The sequence below is a fragment of the Cyprinus carpio genome, chromosome A18 (genome assembly GCF_018340385.1).
Source record: "Cyprinus carpio isolate SPL01 chromosome A18, ASM1834038v1, whole genome shotgun sequence".
Taxonomy (NCBI): domain Eukaryota; kingdom Metazoa; phylum Chordata; class Actinopteri; order Cypriniformes; family Cyprinidae; genus Cyprinus; species Cyprinus carpio.
This window is the reverse complement of record NC_056589.1, coordinates 20,513,258-20,533,001: the sequence shown is the minus strand read 5'-3', so window position 1 is coordinate 20,533,001 and position 19,744 is coordinate 20,513,258. Positions and strand designations below refer to the sequence as shown.

The 19,744-nt window shown below is 41.5% G+C and overlaps 1 protein-coding gene across 1 annotated transcript in view; it reads left to right on the top strand.

Annotated features, from left to right (window-relative positions):
• The first annotated feature begins 536 nt into the window (after positions 1-536).
• LOC109072725 (zinc finger protein 423) overlaps positions 537-19,744 on the top strand; it is an 81,022-nt gene continuing 61,814 nt past the window's right edge. The window contains 3 exon segments of the mRNA XM_042775345.1: positions 537-645; positions 648-3,956; positions 4,670-4,754. Coding sequence (XP_042631279.1) covers positions 598-645; positions 648-3,956; positions 4,670-4,754 — 3,442 coding nt within the window. The 5' untranslated portion in view covers positions 537-597.

Sequence of the window (19,744 nt, the reverse complement as noted above, 5' to 3'; positions counted from 1 at the left end):
TCCCTGCTCAATAAGTCATGAGTTCTCTCCCTTGCTTTTCTTCAGAGTCTGCTAGTTGAGATGCTAAATAGATGACGTGTGGACTGTGTCAGGCCCCATCAGATTGCACAAAGCAGGACAGAATTAAGAGCAACCCGCTTTGTATATCTTTGTATAATGTATGCCTGCATTAATCTAGACTGGCTGTGTGTTTGCACAAACAACGAAAAAACATAAATAATGCAGTGCTATGATTTTGTTTGCATTGTCCAGTAAGAGGGCTTTCCTTTCTTGAATGTGCTCTAATCACATTTTAGAAGCTTTTCAATCTGGTGACCATAATGAAAATATAATAAAGCAGATCCAAATCTGGGGGATATAGGCATGAGCTTGTTTGCTGAGGGAGGATAAGAGGATAAAAAAATAGATCTTTGTCCTTATTTCTCTACTCCTTTGGGGTTTGCTGTCTTTAATTCTTTGCTTCTATTTTGATATTTTCTCTGCCTCTTTAACATTTTAATTCTGTCTGTGTTTTGCATTGCAGATGGTGATGATGACCCGGGGTTCTCCTGGGTGGCGTCCTCTCCCTCTAGCAAAGACGTGGCATCGCCTTCACAGATGCTAGGGGATGGCTGCTGCGATATGGGCATGGGCACAGGGGAGGAAGAGGGGGCTCTGGCCTGCCTTATCCCTGCCAGTTCTGCGACAAGTCCTTCAGTCGCCTCAGCTACCTGAAGCGCCACGAGCAGATCCACAGTGACAAGCTGCCCTTCAAATGCACCTTCTGCAGTCGTTTGTTCAAACACAAGCGCAGCCGTGATCGTCACGTCAAGCTGCACACTGGTGACAAGAAATACAGTTGCCAGGAGTGCGAGGCAGCATTTTCTCGCAGTGATCATCTCAAGATCCACCTCAAGACACACAGTTCCAGCAAACCATTCAAGTGCAGCATTTGCAAGCGGGGCTTCTCTTCCACCTCCTCTCTCCAGAGCCACATGCAAGCTCATCGGAAGAACAAGGAACATCTGGCAAAGAAAGACCAGGGTAAGCGTGATGGATCTAGTAGTGATGTAGCTGACCAGGATCAGGATCTATACATGTGTGATTACTGCGAGGAGACATTCAGTCAGACAGATGAACTTGAGAAACACGTGCTGACGCAGCATCCCCAGCTCTCAGACCGCGCAGAGCTTCAGTGCATCCACTGCCCTGAAATCTTCAGCGATGAAGGCACTCTACTCACACATATTGATAGAACGCATGCCAACAAGAAACACAAGTGCCCCGTGTGTGCTGAGCAGTTCCCATCTGTAGAGGATGTCTATTGCCATCTTGACAGCCACCGGCAGCCAGACTCCAGCAACCACAGTGCCAGTCCTGATCCAGTCTTGGGAAGTGTGGCATCAATGAGCAGTGCTACCCCTGATTCCAGTGCCTCCCTGGAGAGAGGATCGACCCCAGACTCCACCCTTAAGCCTGGACAGAGCAGACGAAAGCTTGCACCTTCTTCTGATCATGACGATGGAAGCTGGTCAGGCAAAGTAACCTACAGTTGTCCATATTGCTCCAAGAGAGATTTCAACAGCTTGGCTGTCCTGGAGATTCATCTGAAGACTATCCATGCAGATAAACCTCAGCAGAGCCACACTTGCCAGTTATGTCTGGAAACCCTTCCTACTCTCTATAACCTTAACGAGCATGTGCGCAAAGCACATAGATCCAGTGGGAGCTCTGTGTCAAACTTTCCCCTTCTGCAGTTCAGTAACGTTTCGGCCTTTCATTGCAACTACTGTCCTGACATGTTTGCAGACATCAACAGCTTGCAAGAGCACATTCGTGTTTCTCACTGCTTATCTGGTGGTGGTGTTGTTGCTGGATCCACCACTTTGGAGGGCAACCATGCTTTCTTCTGCAACCAGTGCTCCATGGGTTTCCTTACAGAGTCCTCACTCACCGAGCACATCCAACAGACCCATTGCAGCAGTGGGGGAGGTGTGACCAAGATGGAGTCCCCAGTCTTGCAGCCCTCGCAGTCCTTCATGGAAGTGTATTCTTGTCCTTACTGCACCAACTCTCCCATCTTTGGTTCCCTCCTCAAACTCACTAAACACATTAAGGAGAATCACAAGAACATCCCACTCGCCAACAACAAGCGCAAAGTCAAAGTGGCAGACTTGAGCCCAGCCTCATCTGACGTGGAGATATCCTCCCCTAAACGCCATAGGGTAACTGGTGACAGCACTCCAGCAGTTGCTAATGGAGACTATCCTTGTAATCAGTGTGACCTTCGATTCACCAGCTTTGAGGGCTTCCAAGCCCATCTCAAGTCCCACCTGGAACTGCTACTGAGGAGACAGTCTTGCCCACAGTGCAACAAAGAGGATTTTGATTCTCAAGAAGCACTGCTTCAGCACTTGACCATTCACTACACCACCACTTCCACCCAGTACGTCTGCGAGAGCTGTGACAAACAGTTCTCTTCTGTAGATGATCTGCAAAAGCACTTGCTAGACATGCATACCTTTGTGCTGTACCACTGCACACTGTGTCAGGAAGTCTTTGATTCGAAGGTGTCCATACAAGTCCACCTGGCCGTCAAGCACAGCAATGAGAAGAAAATGTATCGCTGTACGGCCTGTGCTTGGGACTTCCGCAAAGAAAGTGACCTGCAGTTACATGTGAAGCACAGTCATTTGGGTCACCCTACCAGTACCGGGGCAACCGGAAAAGCACGCAAATGCATATTCTGTGGGGAGACCTTTTGCACAGAAGTAGAGCTCCAGTGTCACATCACTACTCACAGTAAAAAGTATAACTGTCGGCTCTGTGGGAAGGCCTTCCACGCCATTGTCCTTTTGGAAAGACATCTCAGAGAGAAGCACTGCATTTTTGATGGAGGAAATGGCAATGGAAATGGAGGAAGCCAAAATGGAACTCCCAATGGGGTGACTCAAAGCTCTAAGCGTTCTACAGCAGGATCAACTGCAGCTGCTGAGCAAGCAGATTTGCAGAACATGCTATTAAAAGGAGGAAATCAGGAAACAGCGAACAGCCATGAAGCTAGCGGTGGTGAAGAGGAGCTTGATGCCTCAGAGCCAATGTATGCCTGTGACATCTGTGGTGCGGCCTACACCATGGAGTCTCTGCTTCAGAATCACCGCCTTCGAGACCACAATATCAGGCCTGGTGAGGACGATGCAGGCTCAAGAAAAAAGAAGGCTGACTTCATCAAGGGTAACCACAAGTGCAATGTTTGCTCACGGACCTTCTTTTCTGAGAACGGCTTGAGGGAACATGCCCAGACGCATCGTGGCCCAGCAAAACACTACATGTGTCCCATCTGTGGTGAACGCTTCCCTTCACTGCTTACTCTTACTGAGCACAAGGTCACCCACAGCAAAAGCCTGGACACAGGCCCCTGCCGTATCTGTAAGATGCCCCTGCAGAGTGAGGAAGAGTTTATAGAACACTGCCAGATGCACCCTGATCTGAGGAACTCCCTCACAGGCTTCCGCTGTGTAGTTTGCATGCAAACTGTCACCTCAACACTCGAACTGAAGATCCATGGAACTTTTCACATGCAGAAGCTCTCGTCTTCTGGGGTCAGTGGTGGAGGAGGAGGATCAGCCTCATCATCTCCCAATGGCCAGCTGCAGGCCCACAAACTCTATAAATGTGCACTATGTCTCAAAGACTTCAAGAATAAGCAAGAACTGGTCAAGATAGATGTGAATGGCCTGCCTTATGGTCTTTGTGCTGGCTGCATGAGTCGGGGTACAAATGGCCAGTCCCCAACTGTTGTTGTCACCCCACAAGAGGCTGGGGAGAAGGGCACCACTGGACTGCGCTGCCCAGAGTGTGCTGTTAAATTTGAGACCCTGGAAGACCTGGAAAGCCATGTTCAGGTGGACCATCCCGAGATGAGCCCTGAGACCAGTGGAGCTAAGAAAGTTACCGATGCTTCACCTGTCCCTAAAGTAAGTGTCAAAGCCGCACCTTTCTGATAACCTGATATTACTGTCTTAATTATATGTTCTTTTGTCTGAAAGGGTATTAAAATGTATTTGATAGTTCCATTTGAAAACAGAAGATCAAAGATGACTCTTAGCCATTGTCAACAAGCACTGGGCCGTTTGACAGAAATGTTCTATCAAAATGGTTTTGTATTTGCTTAGGGTATTTTTTAGGTCATTTGAGATTTTCCTCTAGTTCTCAAATTTGTGTTCTTTCTCTACCTTTTCTCTTTTCGTGTTTCTTTTCCTATTATCTCTTTTCTTGTGATGGTTCAAAGAAGAATTTTATGCAATTTCTTTTGAAAAGGGGAGGCATTGCCAGCAACCATTTTCTGGCAGTATTTTTAGTGTATAAGTTCCCTGTGTTCCCAAAGTGTTCTGAGTCAAAGAGAGATGTGTGAATTCATGGCTACATTACTACTGGCCCCAGAGGGTTCAGCAGCCTCATCCTGCTGGGCTATTGTACAGCCTGTTCGCTTCACTAGATATTGACAGTGAACTTCCAGGGATGCTCAATCTTTACCTGTGCTTTTGTCTCATCTCAGTGTAACAGATAGGAGAATCTCTGCCTTTTCCCCTCTCATTGCAGCATAGAATAGGTCTGTTGTATGTGAGTGTGTGGAAACTTTTAGAAAGCCTGTTCAATGTGAATTCCAACCCTGTTTCTTTCCTTGTAGAAGAAGACGTATCAGTGCATCAAATGCCAAATGACCTTTGAGACAGAACGAGAGATCCAGATCCATGTTGCCAATCATATGATCGGTAAGTCGACCCCATAGTTTCCTTTGGTAGTGCGCGTGTGTAAATGTGTATTTACGTGTGTGTGTGTTTGGCTGCTTGCCAGTTGCTCCTCCTGCTTTCCTACCCTTATTTGCTGCCTTAGTCTTGCCCCAGCACTCTCTCACTCCCTGCACACAGGTGTGAGACAGACAGGTGAAATGAACAGCTCTATTTCTGGAAGTGCAGACATCGCTCTCAACAGCTGTTCCATTGTTTAACACTTGACTACGCAGCTGAGGCCTCGGCTGCAGGTCTGATTGCTCTGTTAACTCTTCACCATGCAGCCAAAACCAGGACTGCAGGTCTCGCTCCTTCAGCAAAGGCCAACAAACAATTAGGTTCTTTTATTCCCCTTCATTTCATTCCTGTAGCCTGTCGTGGACAATTACACGCATTTTGCTCTTTGTTGCAGATATTTTACGAATAGAGTAACTACATGTGTACATGGAGGGGGTGTTATTTACCAATGTAGGAATTCTAATTATGTTAGGTGGACTAATAAAGGGCTCTATGGCTTATCTAATTATGTTATAGGAATGTTTCGAATGTGTTTCCTCAAATGCTAACATGCCATAGAGTGCTGGGTGGGACTTTTTAATGATTGGCTCCTGGTGGATGATGTTTTCCTTCCCATGTTTCTTGTTTCTTTGGCTAGTGGCCCTGGGTGCAGTATATGAGCTTAACTGAACAGTTCCTGTGTAGTTGTTTTATATGCCTCCTCCCTTGGTGTTGTTATTCTTTAAGTAATAATTGCTGCTGCAGCACACTGTAGTGTAGATTAACGAGCTGGGCCTGTGAGTAATTTCACAGAACAAACGGCGCAATGCTCTGAGCCTCAGCAACTTCCCGGCCTTCTCCAGTCCTGACAGCCGATACTAGAGTGGAGCCGCCTGATATATTCTTAAGAGTCCTAGTGAGCATGCTGCATCTGTCTTTAGAAAGGCCATTGTGCCTAACCACATAACTTGTGTGTGTGTGTTCACAATCTACACTTTTCTTTTTGTTTGTCCTTATTTTAGGTGGGAGGAATTTTGAGTTTAATTCAAGGGCCCTTTGGTTCCGTGTTCATTTTCTCCTTCATATAATGAGCATGGAAGTGCTTAGCACCCAATTATTCCCATATTAACCGCCCTGACTTTAACCTCCCACCCTATTTCTATCTCTCTCCCATCCCTCTTTCCCATCACACCTGACCCTTCACCATTCAATCACAACCTAACTGCATCCAACCTGCCCAATCTCAGACCAACACAATCCAATTTGGGCCATGCTGAGTGCTCTCTCCTTTCATCCCTCCATCCTCTCTCTCTTTTCCTCTCTGAAGATGCTAATGCTAGAGATAAAGGCTGCGTGTGAGACGGCAAGTCAGATCTTATGTCTCTCCCCATCGCCATGAAGGGAATTTTGGGTTAATTAACATCATAATTGTCAGAAAAGCTGGAGGAGATTAATTATGGAATTGAGGCAGATTATTTTAAGTGCCGTTGTTATAGCGCTTTTTTCCACCCTTCTTCAAAGATTGATGACGTCTTTGAATAATGAAAAGGGAGTCGTGTATTAACCTTTATCAGACTTTGCGTTAGGCACCAGAAAATTGAAGCGAGATCACAAAGGAGTTCTAGTTATAGCGCTTTTGCACCCTGTCTTCCTCTTTCTTTTTGAGATTTCGAAGCAATCATTAAATAGCTACACTATCTGTCAGCTTTGATATATGACTAGTGAGGCTATTATAAGACTCTGATATTTTAGCTCGCCTCTTATGCTGGAATTTGCAAGCATGCACAGTGTTTTTTAACCAAAATAATAATATTAATAAAAAACATATACAACAGGGATACTTATATTAGCTCCGTGGTCACTTGTAAAACATTTGGAGTGACCAACGATAATAGTAATGAGACTTTATTTTTATTTGGCTGTATGTCGATTTGGCTGTAAGTAGACTGACAACCACAACCAGCCTCATACGTGCTGGTCAGATTTTGAAAGCCCTTTTTCATTTTCCAGAACAGTTAAGATGAAATCAGCTAAGGCATGTTATTTATGATCAAATGCATTTATAAAAATACCTTACTCTTAAATATCTTACTTTCAAGCAATTCAAGAAATGAAATTTACTATAATTCATGTTAAATCAAGAATGGTCCTTTCTTATAATAATTGTATGCAGAAATTTAGGAATCAGTCATTTTTTTAGACAGCCTCATTTATATTAGGTGTGCTTTCTGATTTTTCATGTCAATATCAAACAATTACTGAAATAGCTACATTTTGACAGCAAATGGACTCAGTGTAGTTTCACTGTGACATACATGTATTTAATTTTTGCTGATTATTGGACTTGAGCTTACCGAGTGAGTATTTAGTAGGCTACATGTTCTTCTCCTGCAGTGTTAAATAGAACAATTTAGCTTTGTGCTTTTTGCTCACACTTTGGCAACTGTGGAAATCGCACAAATTTGATCTCTACGCCTCCTGTGTTTCATCAGTGCTTACTCTATGCATATTCATGCGTGCATCTCTGCCAAAAGCAGCTGTGAGTGTGGTCGTTGCATATATGTTGAAGATGTGAATGTAGTTGATGTGTGGAAGTCCCTGTTCATTCCAACCCACATACCTGCTCTTATATATGATTGACACATCTGATAAGAGATTGCACACACAGACAGACACATTCTGTCATCCTCCAGCTTTTTTTTTGTGAAAAGCCTGCTTGTGGATACACAGGCACATGGTTCCCTGTTTCAGTCGTCCTACCTTTTTGCTGAGGTGTGATCATACCTCACCTAGCCCCCCCCCCCCACTTTCCCTTCCTCTCACTCTAACAGTCACCAGTAGGCTGAGGTGACACCTCATCTCAATCAGTTTACCTCCTCAAACTTGCAACATCTGCTCCCCTCTGTTCCTCTCCTGTCCTCTTTTCTCTTGCGTATGCACACTGCCTGTGTATTTTTCATTATCGTCACTTTGCTCCGCCAGCAGCCCAAGAGGAACCTTCACCAATCACAAGAGACTTTCCTCTCACAAATTAAAAAAAAAAAAAATCCCACACACACCTTTAACATTCGTTTTACACACCTGAAGGCTTCCTAAGGCATGCTTCAGGTGGTTAGGGCACCTTGAGGTTTTATGACTTGATCTTTAATTTAGGTTTAGATTATGTTGGTGTCATTTCAAATCTTCACTGCCTGCATTTGCATGTAACCGGCATTGAGCATAAGTGAGGGAATCAATAAAGATTTTGGGCTGTTGCGGTTTGCTGCAAAAGAGCTTGATTACACTGAGATGGGAGGGGTGGAAAAAGCCTAGTGTTTTAATTAATCTGACTGGTGAGGCAGGCGAATGTGATCAGAGCTCTGTTCTCCAGGAGGCGGTGAGCCTGGAGGAATGTGGGTTTATTTTTCCCTGCCTGTTGATTGAAGCCGTGTGATTATTTAATGTAGACGTTTGTCTCTGTGCGGAGAGACCGCGTAACGATTTTCCTTAGCACGTAGGCGGCAATCCGCGTGTACGGGAAAAATGAATTTCATTAGCGCTGCCCTGATTTCATCAAACAACCGACGGCTCCAGACTGCACCAGGTCATGCAGACTTTTATTTACTGTGTGGTTTTTATACTGCATTATCATTAGTTTCATGTTGCAGTGATCGTCTGTTCAGCTTCTGCTCAGGATCTTCTCTCATTGGCTCGACACTCTGTCAACCTGCAAAGTGATCGCATCCCATTGGTCTGTTTGAACTTGACAATTTTTTTTTTAAATTCTGAAAATAAATGATCTTTTCTGAAATAGAGACTTTTTACTGCACACTGTGATTCAGATATATGTAAAACTAATCTATTTACACAACGTGAGTAGTTGCCATCTAAAACTTTTTTTTTGTATATTTATTATACATGCAGTTTTTTATAATCTCATATTAATTGGCAGATTGTATTAAATGTCTGTGATTTAATTTGTCACACTACAGGGCTTTAAATAAAGTTTTTTGTATTTTACTTTTTAAAAAATGTATGTGCAATTATAACAGTATACTTTGTATTATATTACCTTTGCGTACCTTTGCAAAAACTAGTTAATGCTAATGCGAGGGTGTTTCTAATACAACGTTTATGGGAGTGACAGTAAATTTGAGGTCGTTCTCTCTATTGACTGATGTCTCTCTCTATTTTTTATTTTTTTCCTTTTTTGAAAGTCATGTCACTGAGTTTTTCCCTTGCTTTTTGAGCAAATGGGAATGCAGAAAATATATTTGTGGTAGTCTCCCATTCACTGCTATAGAAGTTTACCCAACTCTGACGACTTGTGAAACCCGGAAATGTGAAAAAGGTCCATAACAGTAATATTTTTACACCCCATCCAGAAGCACAGAGCTGGTGAGAGCCGGTGTAAAACCTCTCATTTCCCCTGTGAGGAGACAGACACTGCGCTACACATTACACTGCCCCACACCAAGACCTGTCTCAGCCATGACACTGGCTGACTGGACGGAAAGAGTAGAGCTGACCATTGGGGTGTGTTGTGGCATTTAGTTGTGTGACTGGTGGTGTGATGCAAAGAGACTTATAAAGGGAACATTCATTTAAATGTAATAATATTGCTAAAGGTTTGTCAAAATTGAAAGAAAGATTAAAAAAAGAAAGATAACATTAAAGAAATTGCTGAAAATAAAATGTATAATTTAATTAACTCTGTGTTTTTTAAATCACATACACACACACACACACACACACACACACACACACACACACACACACACACACACACACACACACACACACACACTTATAATAAAAATGTTATATTCTCTTTGCCAAAAATAATAAATAAAATACCTTGTAAATAATGACAGAATCTTCATTGTTGGGTGAAGTATCCCTTTATTTCACTCTCAGAATACAGCAGTTAGCATGTATGATTATGCAGGTGTGCATCATAAAAGTTACTGTCACACTCTACAGCTTCTGTCTAATAAAGAAAAAAGATTTTAAATTACTCTTTGGCAATACAAGCACATAAAAGACGGCATTTTGATTTGTTCCTGTAATGACAGGGATGCAGATGAAAATGAGAAGGGGAGCTCGATTCAGCTCAGTGAGTTTATATTCATATTAATATAACAGAACCCCTCTGAGCCAGGCTGTTCGTTTGGGGGCAAAAAGATGTCATGTCCCACTGTCAGGCCACCCTCACGGGGATGTGACCACGTAGTCACAGGCATCTCAGTGCACTGCTTTTAATTTTAGTCTTCATTTAGCACAGCACCCCTTGATGATCACCTCTGCGCAGCGGGGCGCCCTGTTGGCAGGGGAGAGTCGACGCAAACGCGCACACTCTTGAGAGCGAATGCTAGAAATCACACACACACATATAAGTACATACACACTCTCACACCTGCAGGGGGCAACCCGTGGGTCTACAACTGCGCAGCAGAAAACAATAAAGCCTGCAGAAAAAAAATCCCCTGTGCTCCTGAGAGACCTTCACACACAAAAGATTGTGCACCGGAAAATAATAGTAATAAAAATACAGACAGACTGACAGATAAGCAAGACAAGAGAGGGGAAAATAAGCTTGAGTAACAAACAAGCAGACACAAAACACAAGGCCTCTCAAACAGTACAGCGAGGAACTCGGCCTAGTATCCAACACTTCCACCTTGACATGTTCTTGACACTCCTTGTGATAAGTTGTGATGTTTTATAATGTTTGTGTTTTGCTAGGCAGGCTAGACGCACATAGTCTGGTTTGTTTTTCAGGCCTCAATGCAGTCCTTGGGGTTTGACAAGTATTCCGTGTTTTTCCTTGCTTTTCATGTTGGGTGAGAGTATAGGAACAGTAGGAGAGGCGAGCAGAAGGAGGCTTTACTCATTTCACCTCTCCATCCACTAACCCCCCCCCCCCACACACACACCTCGATCTCCATCCGTCCATTTGGGCACGTCGCAAGGAATAGCATGCAGACACTAATGCTGCACTAATCACCGGCGTACAGAACTCACAGCACGTCCACTCTCCTCTCAATCGCCCTTAATCAGCCAACACATTTCAATTAGCATATTGTGTTTAACCTCCCTTTCATCTGCCTTTATTAGTGGATTTAGCTGGTAGTCAGCCTCTTCACCCCCCTCCGTCCAACGCTGATTCTCCCTCACTTGTCTCAGCTGTATTGCTTTTTTCTCTCTCTCCGTTTCACTTTTCCAGGGTCTCTTGTATTGCACCGCTGTGATCTGTGAAATGTTCAGGATTGAACGTTAGAGGACACGCTCTTGTACATCATATACAAAGTTGTTAAAGGGATAGTTCACCCAAAAGGTCCATTTTGTCATGTTGTTCCAAACCTGTACTATATGAATTCCTTTCTTCTGTGGAACACAAAAGTAGATATATTGAAGAATGTTGGTACTGTAACTGAACAGTTTCTGTGTCCCATTGACTTCCATTGTATGGACAAAAAATGCAATGACAGTCAGTGGGAACTGAAATTGTTTCGTTCTTCAAAATATTAATACTCTGTCTTCAGCACAAGATAGAAATGCATACAGGTTGGGAATGACATGAAGGTGAGTACACTGTATGATGGTGATGGGGGGGGGGGGGGGGGTTATACACTAGCTCATGCTAAAATTCTTCACTGTGGAGTGTTGTTTTTTTTTCTATACAGTGAAAGTCATTGGGGTCCAATGTTGTTTTAGACCCATTTGCCTTTCATTACATGGTCAAAAACAGTTGCAACATTCTTAAAAATATTATTTTACATTCTGCAGATAAAAGAAAGTTATACAGGTTTGGACACAAGGGTGAGTTGGGTGAACTATCCCTTAAAGTTTGTTACTTTGTATATGACAAACAAATGGAAGCGTGTTAGGATAATGAATGCGAAAGGAATAGTTTATCAAATTTTGGCATCATTTAAAAAGTTGTTCATATTATTTATTTGGAATGACAAGAGGGTGAGTAAATGATGACAAAAGTATCATTTTAGAAGGAACTCACACCATAACAATGCTTATTTTTCTAGTTCTACTGTATTTTGACAATTTAAGACATGCAAAACCATGGCAGCCCAGTCTCCTCCAAACGGTCACCCATGTCTGACCCCTCCTCCACCATCTAACCCTCATGTGATCATAGAGCTGCTGACTAACTGTCACCCTGCCTTCTCTTTCCACCCTCCCTGCCTGTCGGACGGCCCAGGAGAGCCCACCCAGCTGCAAGGTTTGTTCCCCCTTATCTCTCTCCATTCTTAGCTAGAATACCTTAATGAATGACCCCCCTCAAGCACACATACATCTCTCACTGCTTGAGTAGAAGGACCGGGGCTATAGTATAGAACAGTGCATGATTGGTCACATAAAGGGGTCATGGCATACTTTTTTCATTTTTCATTCATTTATTTTCCCTCAGGTCCCCATAATTTAGTTTTCATGCTCATTTTCCATGCTCTTTTTAACCCTCAGAATTAAACAGACCGTTTTTGCAGCATGTGAAATGAGAAATGGCTTTTACTCAGGAGCCCCACAACAGTCTTTGCAAAGCCTGAATTACTTTGTGACAGGATTACAACAATAATGTGTTGTTGATTTTCCCCTCATCTTGCTTTTGTTGTTAGTTTTATATCAAGTGGAGTAATAGTATTTTCTCGTTATGCTGGTTTAGTTTATACTACGGAATAAAAGTAGTCTTTCTATCCTACTATCTATCCTACCTTCCTTGTTAACACAGAATAGCAGTTGTTTCAGTATAAATGTGGGTGGTTGTGGTGTATTCAGTGAGCTTGGAACAAAATGTTTTTGGAGCTTTGTCAGAGTAAATAAAGCATTTTGAAACTGTCTGTCTGTCTTTATCTAACTATCCATACTTCAAGGCTGTCAAAATTTTTTCACAACTTTAAAAGAGTTTTTCTAGCTTCATAAAATTCATTCTTTGAATACTTTTCTAAGAATTTCAATTCTGTTTATTTTTATAATTCTTCTAATTTATATAATTATTCTATACATTAAAATTTAAAATGCAATTCTGCATCTTTTTTGTTGCATTATTTTAAATACAGAAAAACTGAATTGGAATTTAAAAGTAATTTAATTTGGAATATACAGTTCATGAGACTGTCATTTCAGTAGTATAATATGATTTAAATAATAATATAGAATATAGTGTCAAAAGGAGCTTAAAAGGGCGTGACCTTACTTATATTATGATGTCATTTGATTTCCATACCCCATTCCCTCTGCCAGTTTACAACACAAACACACACACGCTCCCACACACATTGTCATAGTGGTTATTTGTGCATGGGGCTGGGCCAAGGGCATGAACACACATACACCTGAATGAGTCTGCTCTCCTGAGAGTATCGCTAATGTCACCGTTGATTCTTAGTTATTCATCCCAGTGATTCTAAAGCCTGGAGCGGGAGTCGCACATGTGTTGTCAAGGCAACGCCACATAGATGCTTGCCGTTTTGACCCCAGGGTGTTCTCTGTGATGTCATAATAGTCTTCTTGTCTCAACTGTGGGTGCGCTATTCCATATTTGAATCTTTGTCTTGTCACATCAAAGCTGTTATTTGTTGAAATTCTGTTTTCATGTAACCAAGCAGTAACACAAGTCAGATTATTTCTTTAGTGCAGAGTGAAGGATTGTGGGATTGATTGTTGTCTCTTTGTGATAAAGTTGACCTGTGCTTATTTTTTTTTAACAGAAAGTGATGGCAAAGAGCAGTGCAGGCTTTTTATTTTGCTGGAGCTGATGCCCAGCTCATGCTGTAGAGACAGCCGCACACTTACACAAACACTCACACACACACATATGCATGGAGGCTGGCTACTAAAGGAGACCTGGCGCGGTCTCTCTCTGTGTCAGCGCAGACTTAATGAGGCAGCACACAAGAAGCTTTAGGAGTCAAAGTGGATGTAGATAATGTGGATGAGGGTTCACTTCACTGAGAGCCTGTAACACGAGCAAGCCAGTGTCCTAGCCTAGGGCCACACTGTGTGTTGTGTGTGTGTGTGTGTATAGCCATATTCCAGCCCCCTCCATTCTGTAGTCATGAGAGCAAAAAGAAATCATCATTCCTTCACATTGCATGTCACTCCCTGTTATCCAGGCCCTGATGTCTCTATTGTGTGCGCCGAGCCGATGTTAGGGTTGAGTGGCTTTGGTGAGAGCAGTTATTCCTTAGTGTTCTGATGTTTTAAAAAGGGTTGGGTTTGGTTTTTATGGCTTGTTAATGGTGTGGGCGTTCTCTGCTGCAGCCCATGTGGCAAGTACGTGAGCATGGGAACAGATGACAGCCCCTCATGCACATCATAGACCACCTGGAGCTAGTCAGCCGGAACCTCATAGGAGCCGGGCAATGTTTGAGGGGGATGATGGAAGGTGCGCTGCTAGAGGTGAATAGAGAGAGGGAGAGAGGAAGATTGAGGGAGTTGAGCTTGACCAAATCAATGCAACACACGTGCACAGTTAAATACATGCACATCTGCATATGTTTAAGTTTTACTACTCAGGTGTCCTGAATACATGATTTTGATTGGTCATTCTGCACTCAAATATTTTTGTGTAATGGCTGCTAAACTAAATAGTTGCCCCTGGTAACCGATTTCTTTCATAGCTGTACTAGTTTTATGGTATCAGTCTGTGGTCTCATTCCTCTCACCTAATAAAATAATATAAAATCAGTATTTTATGTTTTATGTATTAGTTTGGTAAGCTTCATATCAGGGTCCTGATGACCCTGTTGGCGGCAGCCGTCTGACTGTAAATCATGTTTTACTTAGAGCACATCACTGCATAACCTGTAAACACTGCTGTTCAAAAGTGTGGGGTCGGTGAGATTTTTAAAAATGTTTTTTGAAAGTATTTTACGCTCACCAAGGTTGCTTTTATTTGTTTAAAATTACAGAAATAAATGGCTAAAATTGTGAAACATTATTACAACTCAAAATAATTAATAAAGAATGTAAAATATAATTTATTTCAACAGCCATAAATCCAGTCTTCAAAATCATTAAAAAAAAAAAATCATTCAAATAAGCTGATTTGGTCCTAAAGAACCATTTTTATTTTTATTGAAAACGGTTGTGCTTACTAATATTTTTGTCAAAACATTTTTTCAGTATTATTTGATGAAAAGAAAGTTCAAAAGAACAGCATTAATTTGACATAAAAATCTTTTGTATTATAAATGTCGTTACTGTATTTTTTATCAATTTAATTTATACTTGCTGCTGAGAAGGAATTTCTTAAAGATACGTAAAATATATATATACACAAATACATATATATATACATTACACACACACACACACACACACACACACACACACACACACACACACACACACACACATACACACCCACTTACCATATATATATATATATATATATATACTGTATATAGTATATATACAAACATACATACACTGATAATCCATATATACTGTAGCTAATTTTCTATGCATTTTTTCTAAATTAATCATAAAACATTCAAAATCATAATCAGTTGCTTTAAAAGGCGAATATGTAATTTTTTTTGTTGTTGTTTTTTTTTTGATTACATTCAGCAGTGTTATGATTAATTTATAGTGTTGAATATGTAATTTATAGTGTTATGTTAATTTAGAAGACAAGGTAAATAACCAGTATGATACTTCTATGTAATGCATTTTATTGTGCTTGGGCTATATGCAGCTCTGTGTATGAATTGACATTCGAGCTCAAAAACATCCTGTGGTGGCACAAGACCCCTAAATTTCTCCATGACCAAACACCACCTATTTCATTCATTTACTGTCTCTCTCTCTCCCTTTCTCCCTCCTTCGAATAGCCCCCACAGAGAATGTCATGTTGAAAAGGGAGTGAGGCAGCAATGTTTTGCCGAAATGTTTGTTTTGCAAGGCTGAGTGATGTCTGATCCCCCTGAGAGCTCATTTTGCCACGTTTGCGCTTGATTTGCTTCTTATGCTGTTTATTAAAGGTAATTACAAGCTGTTTGGAGATCTATAAGAGAACTGCTCAGGGGGAGCCTCCTCCAAAAGGTGTGGGAACAGAATGGAAAATGAGGTACACTTGCGTGCGACGTGGCGTAATCACATGGGTAGGGGTTGCAGGTGTGCTAAGAAAAAAGACTGCAGAGGAACGTGTCTTTAGTTGATCAGGTTTACAGATATGTCATGATCTCTGACACAGGAAGCGCTAGATCTGAATGAATCTTTGACATGCTGGTATGTTAGCAGCATGTGTGTACATCTTTCTCCGGTAAATCTGGTAGAGGTGCAGCTGCCCCGTTTCCCCCCTTTCCCTCTCCGCCGTCCCAGATCCGTCCAGGTGTGTCTCAGCCAGCTGCCGTGGAGGGGAAGGAGCGGCGATATCAGGAGCTCGTCAGCCTCCCAACCCTCCCTTCTCCGTGCCGTGCGGTAATTGTTAAAAAGACAAACAAGCTGCCTGCCTATCTGTGCATAATGAAAGGGGGCCAGCCGCAATTTGCTCCTCACTTAATTCGTTAAGTATTCTGAATTTATTTTCTCGAGTGACAGTGGCATCTGTCGTAGCTGGCGAAGAGGACTTACGTGCACATGACGTTACACAGTGGATGCGTGATGAGGGCGAGAAAATGTGATGAGGATGGAGTGTTAAAAGGTTGGTTCACCCAAATATAAAAATTTTGTAGGTATTTATTTATAAATATTCTTTCTTCTCTTTTTAATAATGTTCTGGATGTTCTTTTCCATGCAATTACAATGAATGGACTGAATCTTTAAAATTTCAAAAAGGACACAGAAATGTTCTAAAAGTGTTCCATATGACTCAGTCTTCTGAAGACTTATGATAACTTTGTGTGAGGAACAGAATGGATCTATGACATTATTGTTAGATTTCCTTCATGAGAATTCCTAAGAGAATTAGTAATGTCCAGTTTGTTAATGAATCATTCAATGAATCACTTGCTACAGTCAATGATTCATTCATGAAGCAGACTTTTTTGGTTCTAAACTTATATTTTGGTCTTTCCTTCTTAAAAAGCTTATCATATGGCTTCAGAAGACATGAAATGTGGTGCATGGTCATTTAGACTATTGTAATGATGCTTTTGCTGCCTTTTCGAAGCCTGAAGTTTCCATTCATAGTAATTGCATGGAAAAGAGCGGCTAGAAAAAGAAAATCAAGGAGCTTTTGAACAACAGGAGGGTGAGTAAATCATTTAAAAATGAAGAGTTCTCATTTTTGAGAGTGGTGGGGGTAAGGTATAGATCTTGTAAGAACCCAAGATGATGTCAGAAAAGCAGGTGATACAACAGGGCCAGGTAAACTCTGCAAATAAAGCCCCCTAAATACTGCTTGATAATTAACATCTGCTGTCTTGTGTGATCTTGCCTCTGCACATCAGCTCAGTGTGTGAGTATATACTGTGTGTGTCAGTGGGAGGAAGGAATAAGCGGATGTCACAGCTCATCAGTGCTCTATGTGAGATGCGCAGGAATCAGGGGAAGGCACGCTCTCGATGGAAGGGTGGGGGCGGAGGTCCCAGAGAGACGGGTGGAGGCCACTCAGAGTGTGTGCGTGCACTAGAGCCCATGTGTGGGAGGAGGGGCCACCTGGGGTCAGACTCTTCAAGGCTTCTCTCTGAGGACTGGTGAGAGGTGCCTGTATGACAGGAATCCTGGCTTTGATCCGGAATAGGAGTCAGAGTGGGAGAGGAGAGGGAAGGCAGGAAGGATGAATCCAGAAGGGAATTCAGAGGTGTGACTTGTAATAAAAAACAGAAGGTGTGGTACACGGTAGATCTAAGATAGGCCTTTCCCCTGTTAGGTTTCTTTTAGGATTCACTATAAATCTTCACTTTTACCCTGTGGGTATGCCTCTAACATTTCTCTGCTGTTTGCCTTTCTCTTTGTTTTGTTGTATATATAACTCTGTGTTCAGATGCTTTCTGTGTTTATAAATGTTTCTTGCTTTGAGTTACATCTGGTTTGTTTAGAGCATTCATTTCATTAACTAGTGGTATATTGTTCATAAGTTTTAAACTTGAAATTTCAACTTTTCCATGTTTGTTTGGAATACAGAGTGTGACATCAAATCATTGATTTAAATAAGGAAAGTTGTTTTATTACCTTTTAAGAGATAAAACTTGGGATTCACAATTAGTGTTATCATATCAGCTATTTGAGATTTTAAAAGTCCACACGTGGTCAGAATTGTTGGTACCTGTGGTAAATATGAACAAAGAAGGCTGTGAAAGTAAATCTGATCTTTTAATAAAAAAATTCACAAAAATCTAACCTTTCATTGAAGAATAAGAATTTAAAATGGGGGGAAATATCATTATGTGGGAAATATAGGCCCACGACATTAAAGATACAGCAGTATATTTCATTGTTTACATGGTGCACTTTTTATCCCTGTGTGCACAAAATCCATCTTGAGTGTTTGCAGCTAAAAAGCTAATTTTTTAGTTACATCTGATTATAGAAGCCAGTCCCGTTTGAAATGTTTTTTGGTTTTTTTTTTTTTTAATTCTTGAAACCCTCCCAAACAACATGTGGTGGTGTGGTGCTGGTTCTCCACCTATTTTTTTTTTTTTTTAGGTTTTCTGACCCTGAGACTTAACTATTTTCTTTAATTCTCCAGCTGTGGTCCTGGGAGAGTCTTTAGCCACTCAAACTCTCCTCCTCACCATGTATTAGGATGATATAGACACATGTCTTCTTCCAGGCAGATTTGTAACATTTTCTGTTGATTGGAAATTCTTAATCATTGCCCTGATGCTGGAAATGGGGATTTTCACTTCACTAGCTCTTTTCTTAAAGTCACTTTCTAATTTGTGAGGCTCAATTATCTTTTGCTGTGCATCAGAAATATATTCTTTGGTTTTTCTCATTGTGATGGATGACTAAGGGAATTTGGCCTTTGTTTTCCCTCCTATTTATATTCCTGTGAAACAGGAAGCCATGGCTGGATAATTTCATGTTCATAATCACTCGATTTTGAGTGTGCTCAAAATTGTAAATATGAATAGTAATATACTTCACAGATATTTTACTCGTAAGAGTTTCTAGGGTTACCAATAATTGTGTCCAATGTGTATTTGAAAAAAACATTTATTTCATAATGAAAATTTCCCCCATTTCCAATTGTTTTAGTTCAATGAAAGGTTAGATTTTTGTGTTTTTTTTTTTTAAAGGGGTCATATGATGCGATTTTCAATTTTTCCTTTCTCTTTAGAGTGTTACAAGGTCTTGGTTGCAAAGACTTAAGGGATCTCAAATCCAAAGAGATATTCTTTATAAAAGTTAAGACTTGTCCACGCCCTCCTAAAACGCCTCGTTTAAACACGCCCCTACATGTTTACATCACGATGTAGGAGGATTTGCATAATGCCTCCCAAATGTTCACGAAAAGAAAGAAAGCGTAACTTTTATTCTTGCTGTTGCCGCCGGCACCATGTCGTGGAGACGCTGTGTGTTTCGTTGTGAATGCGAAACTACTTTGTGTGGCCTTCCAAAAGAGGACACAACTAGAAATCAGTGGTTAAGCTGTATTTACAACACTGTTCCAGAACAGTTCAAGCCAAATATTTAGATGTGTGCAGCGCATTTTGCGGAGGACAAGGACTGTTTCCAGTGAGAGTAGCCTACAATGCCGGTGCCTGTTTCTTTAAAGTGAGGCAATAACAACTTTGCGAGGACAGTCTGGCGCTTCTGACACACACTCTGTAAGTACGTTTTCATATGTAAAGGATTTGCCACTGATGATTCAAACGCGAGTTTTGAGCAGTGTAGAGTAACTGTTAGAGCTTGTTGTTGTTGTTTCTCTGATCACAAATGCAGACATGGTTTTATGTTTACGCAGTGCGATACGCAATGCAACGCGTAAAAATACAGTATAAGTCATAATAATCAGTAATTATGTGCCCACTGGATGCAACAAATGCCTCGTTTGTAATGGGTTTTATTGGTTCTGTCTCATTGTG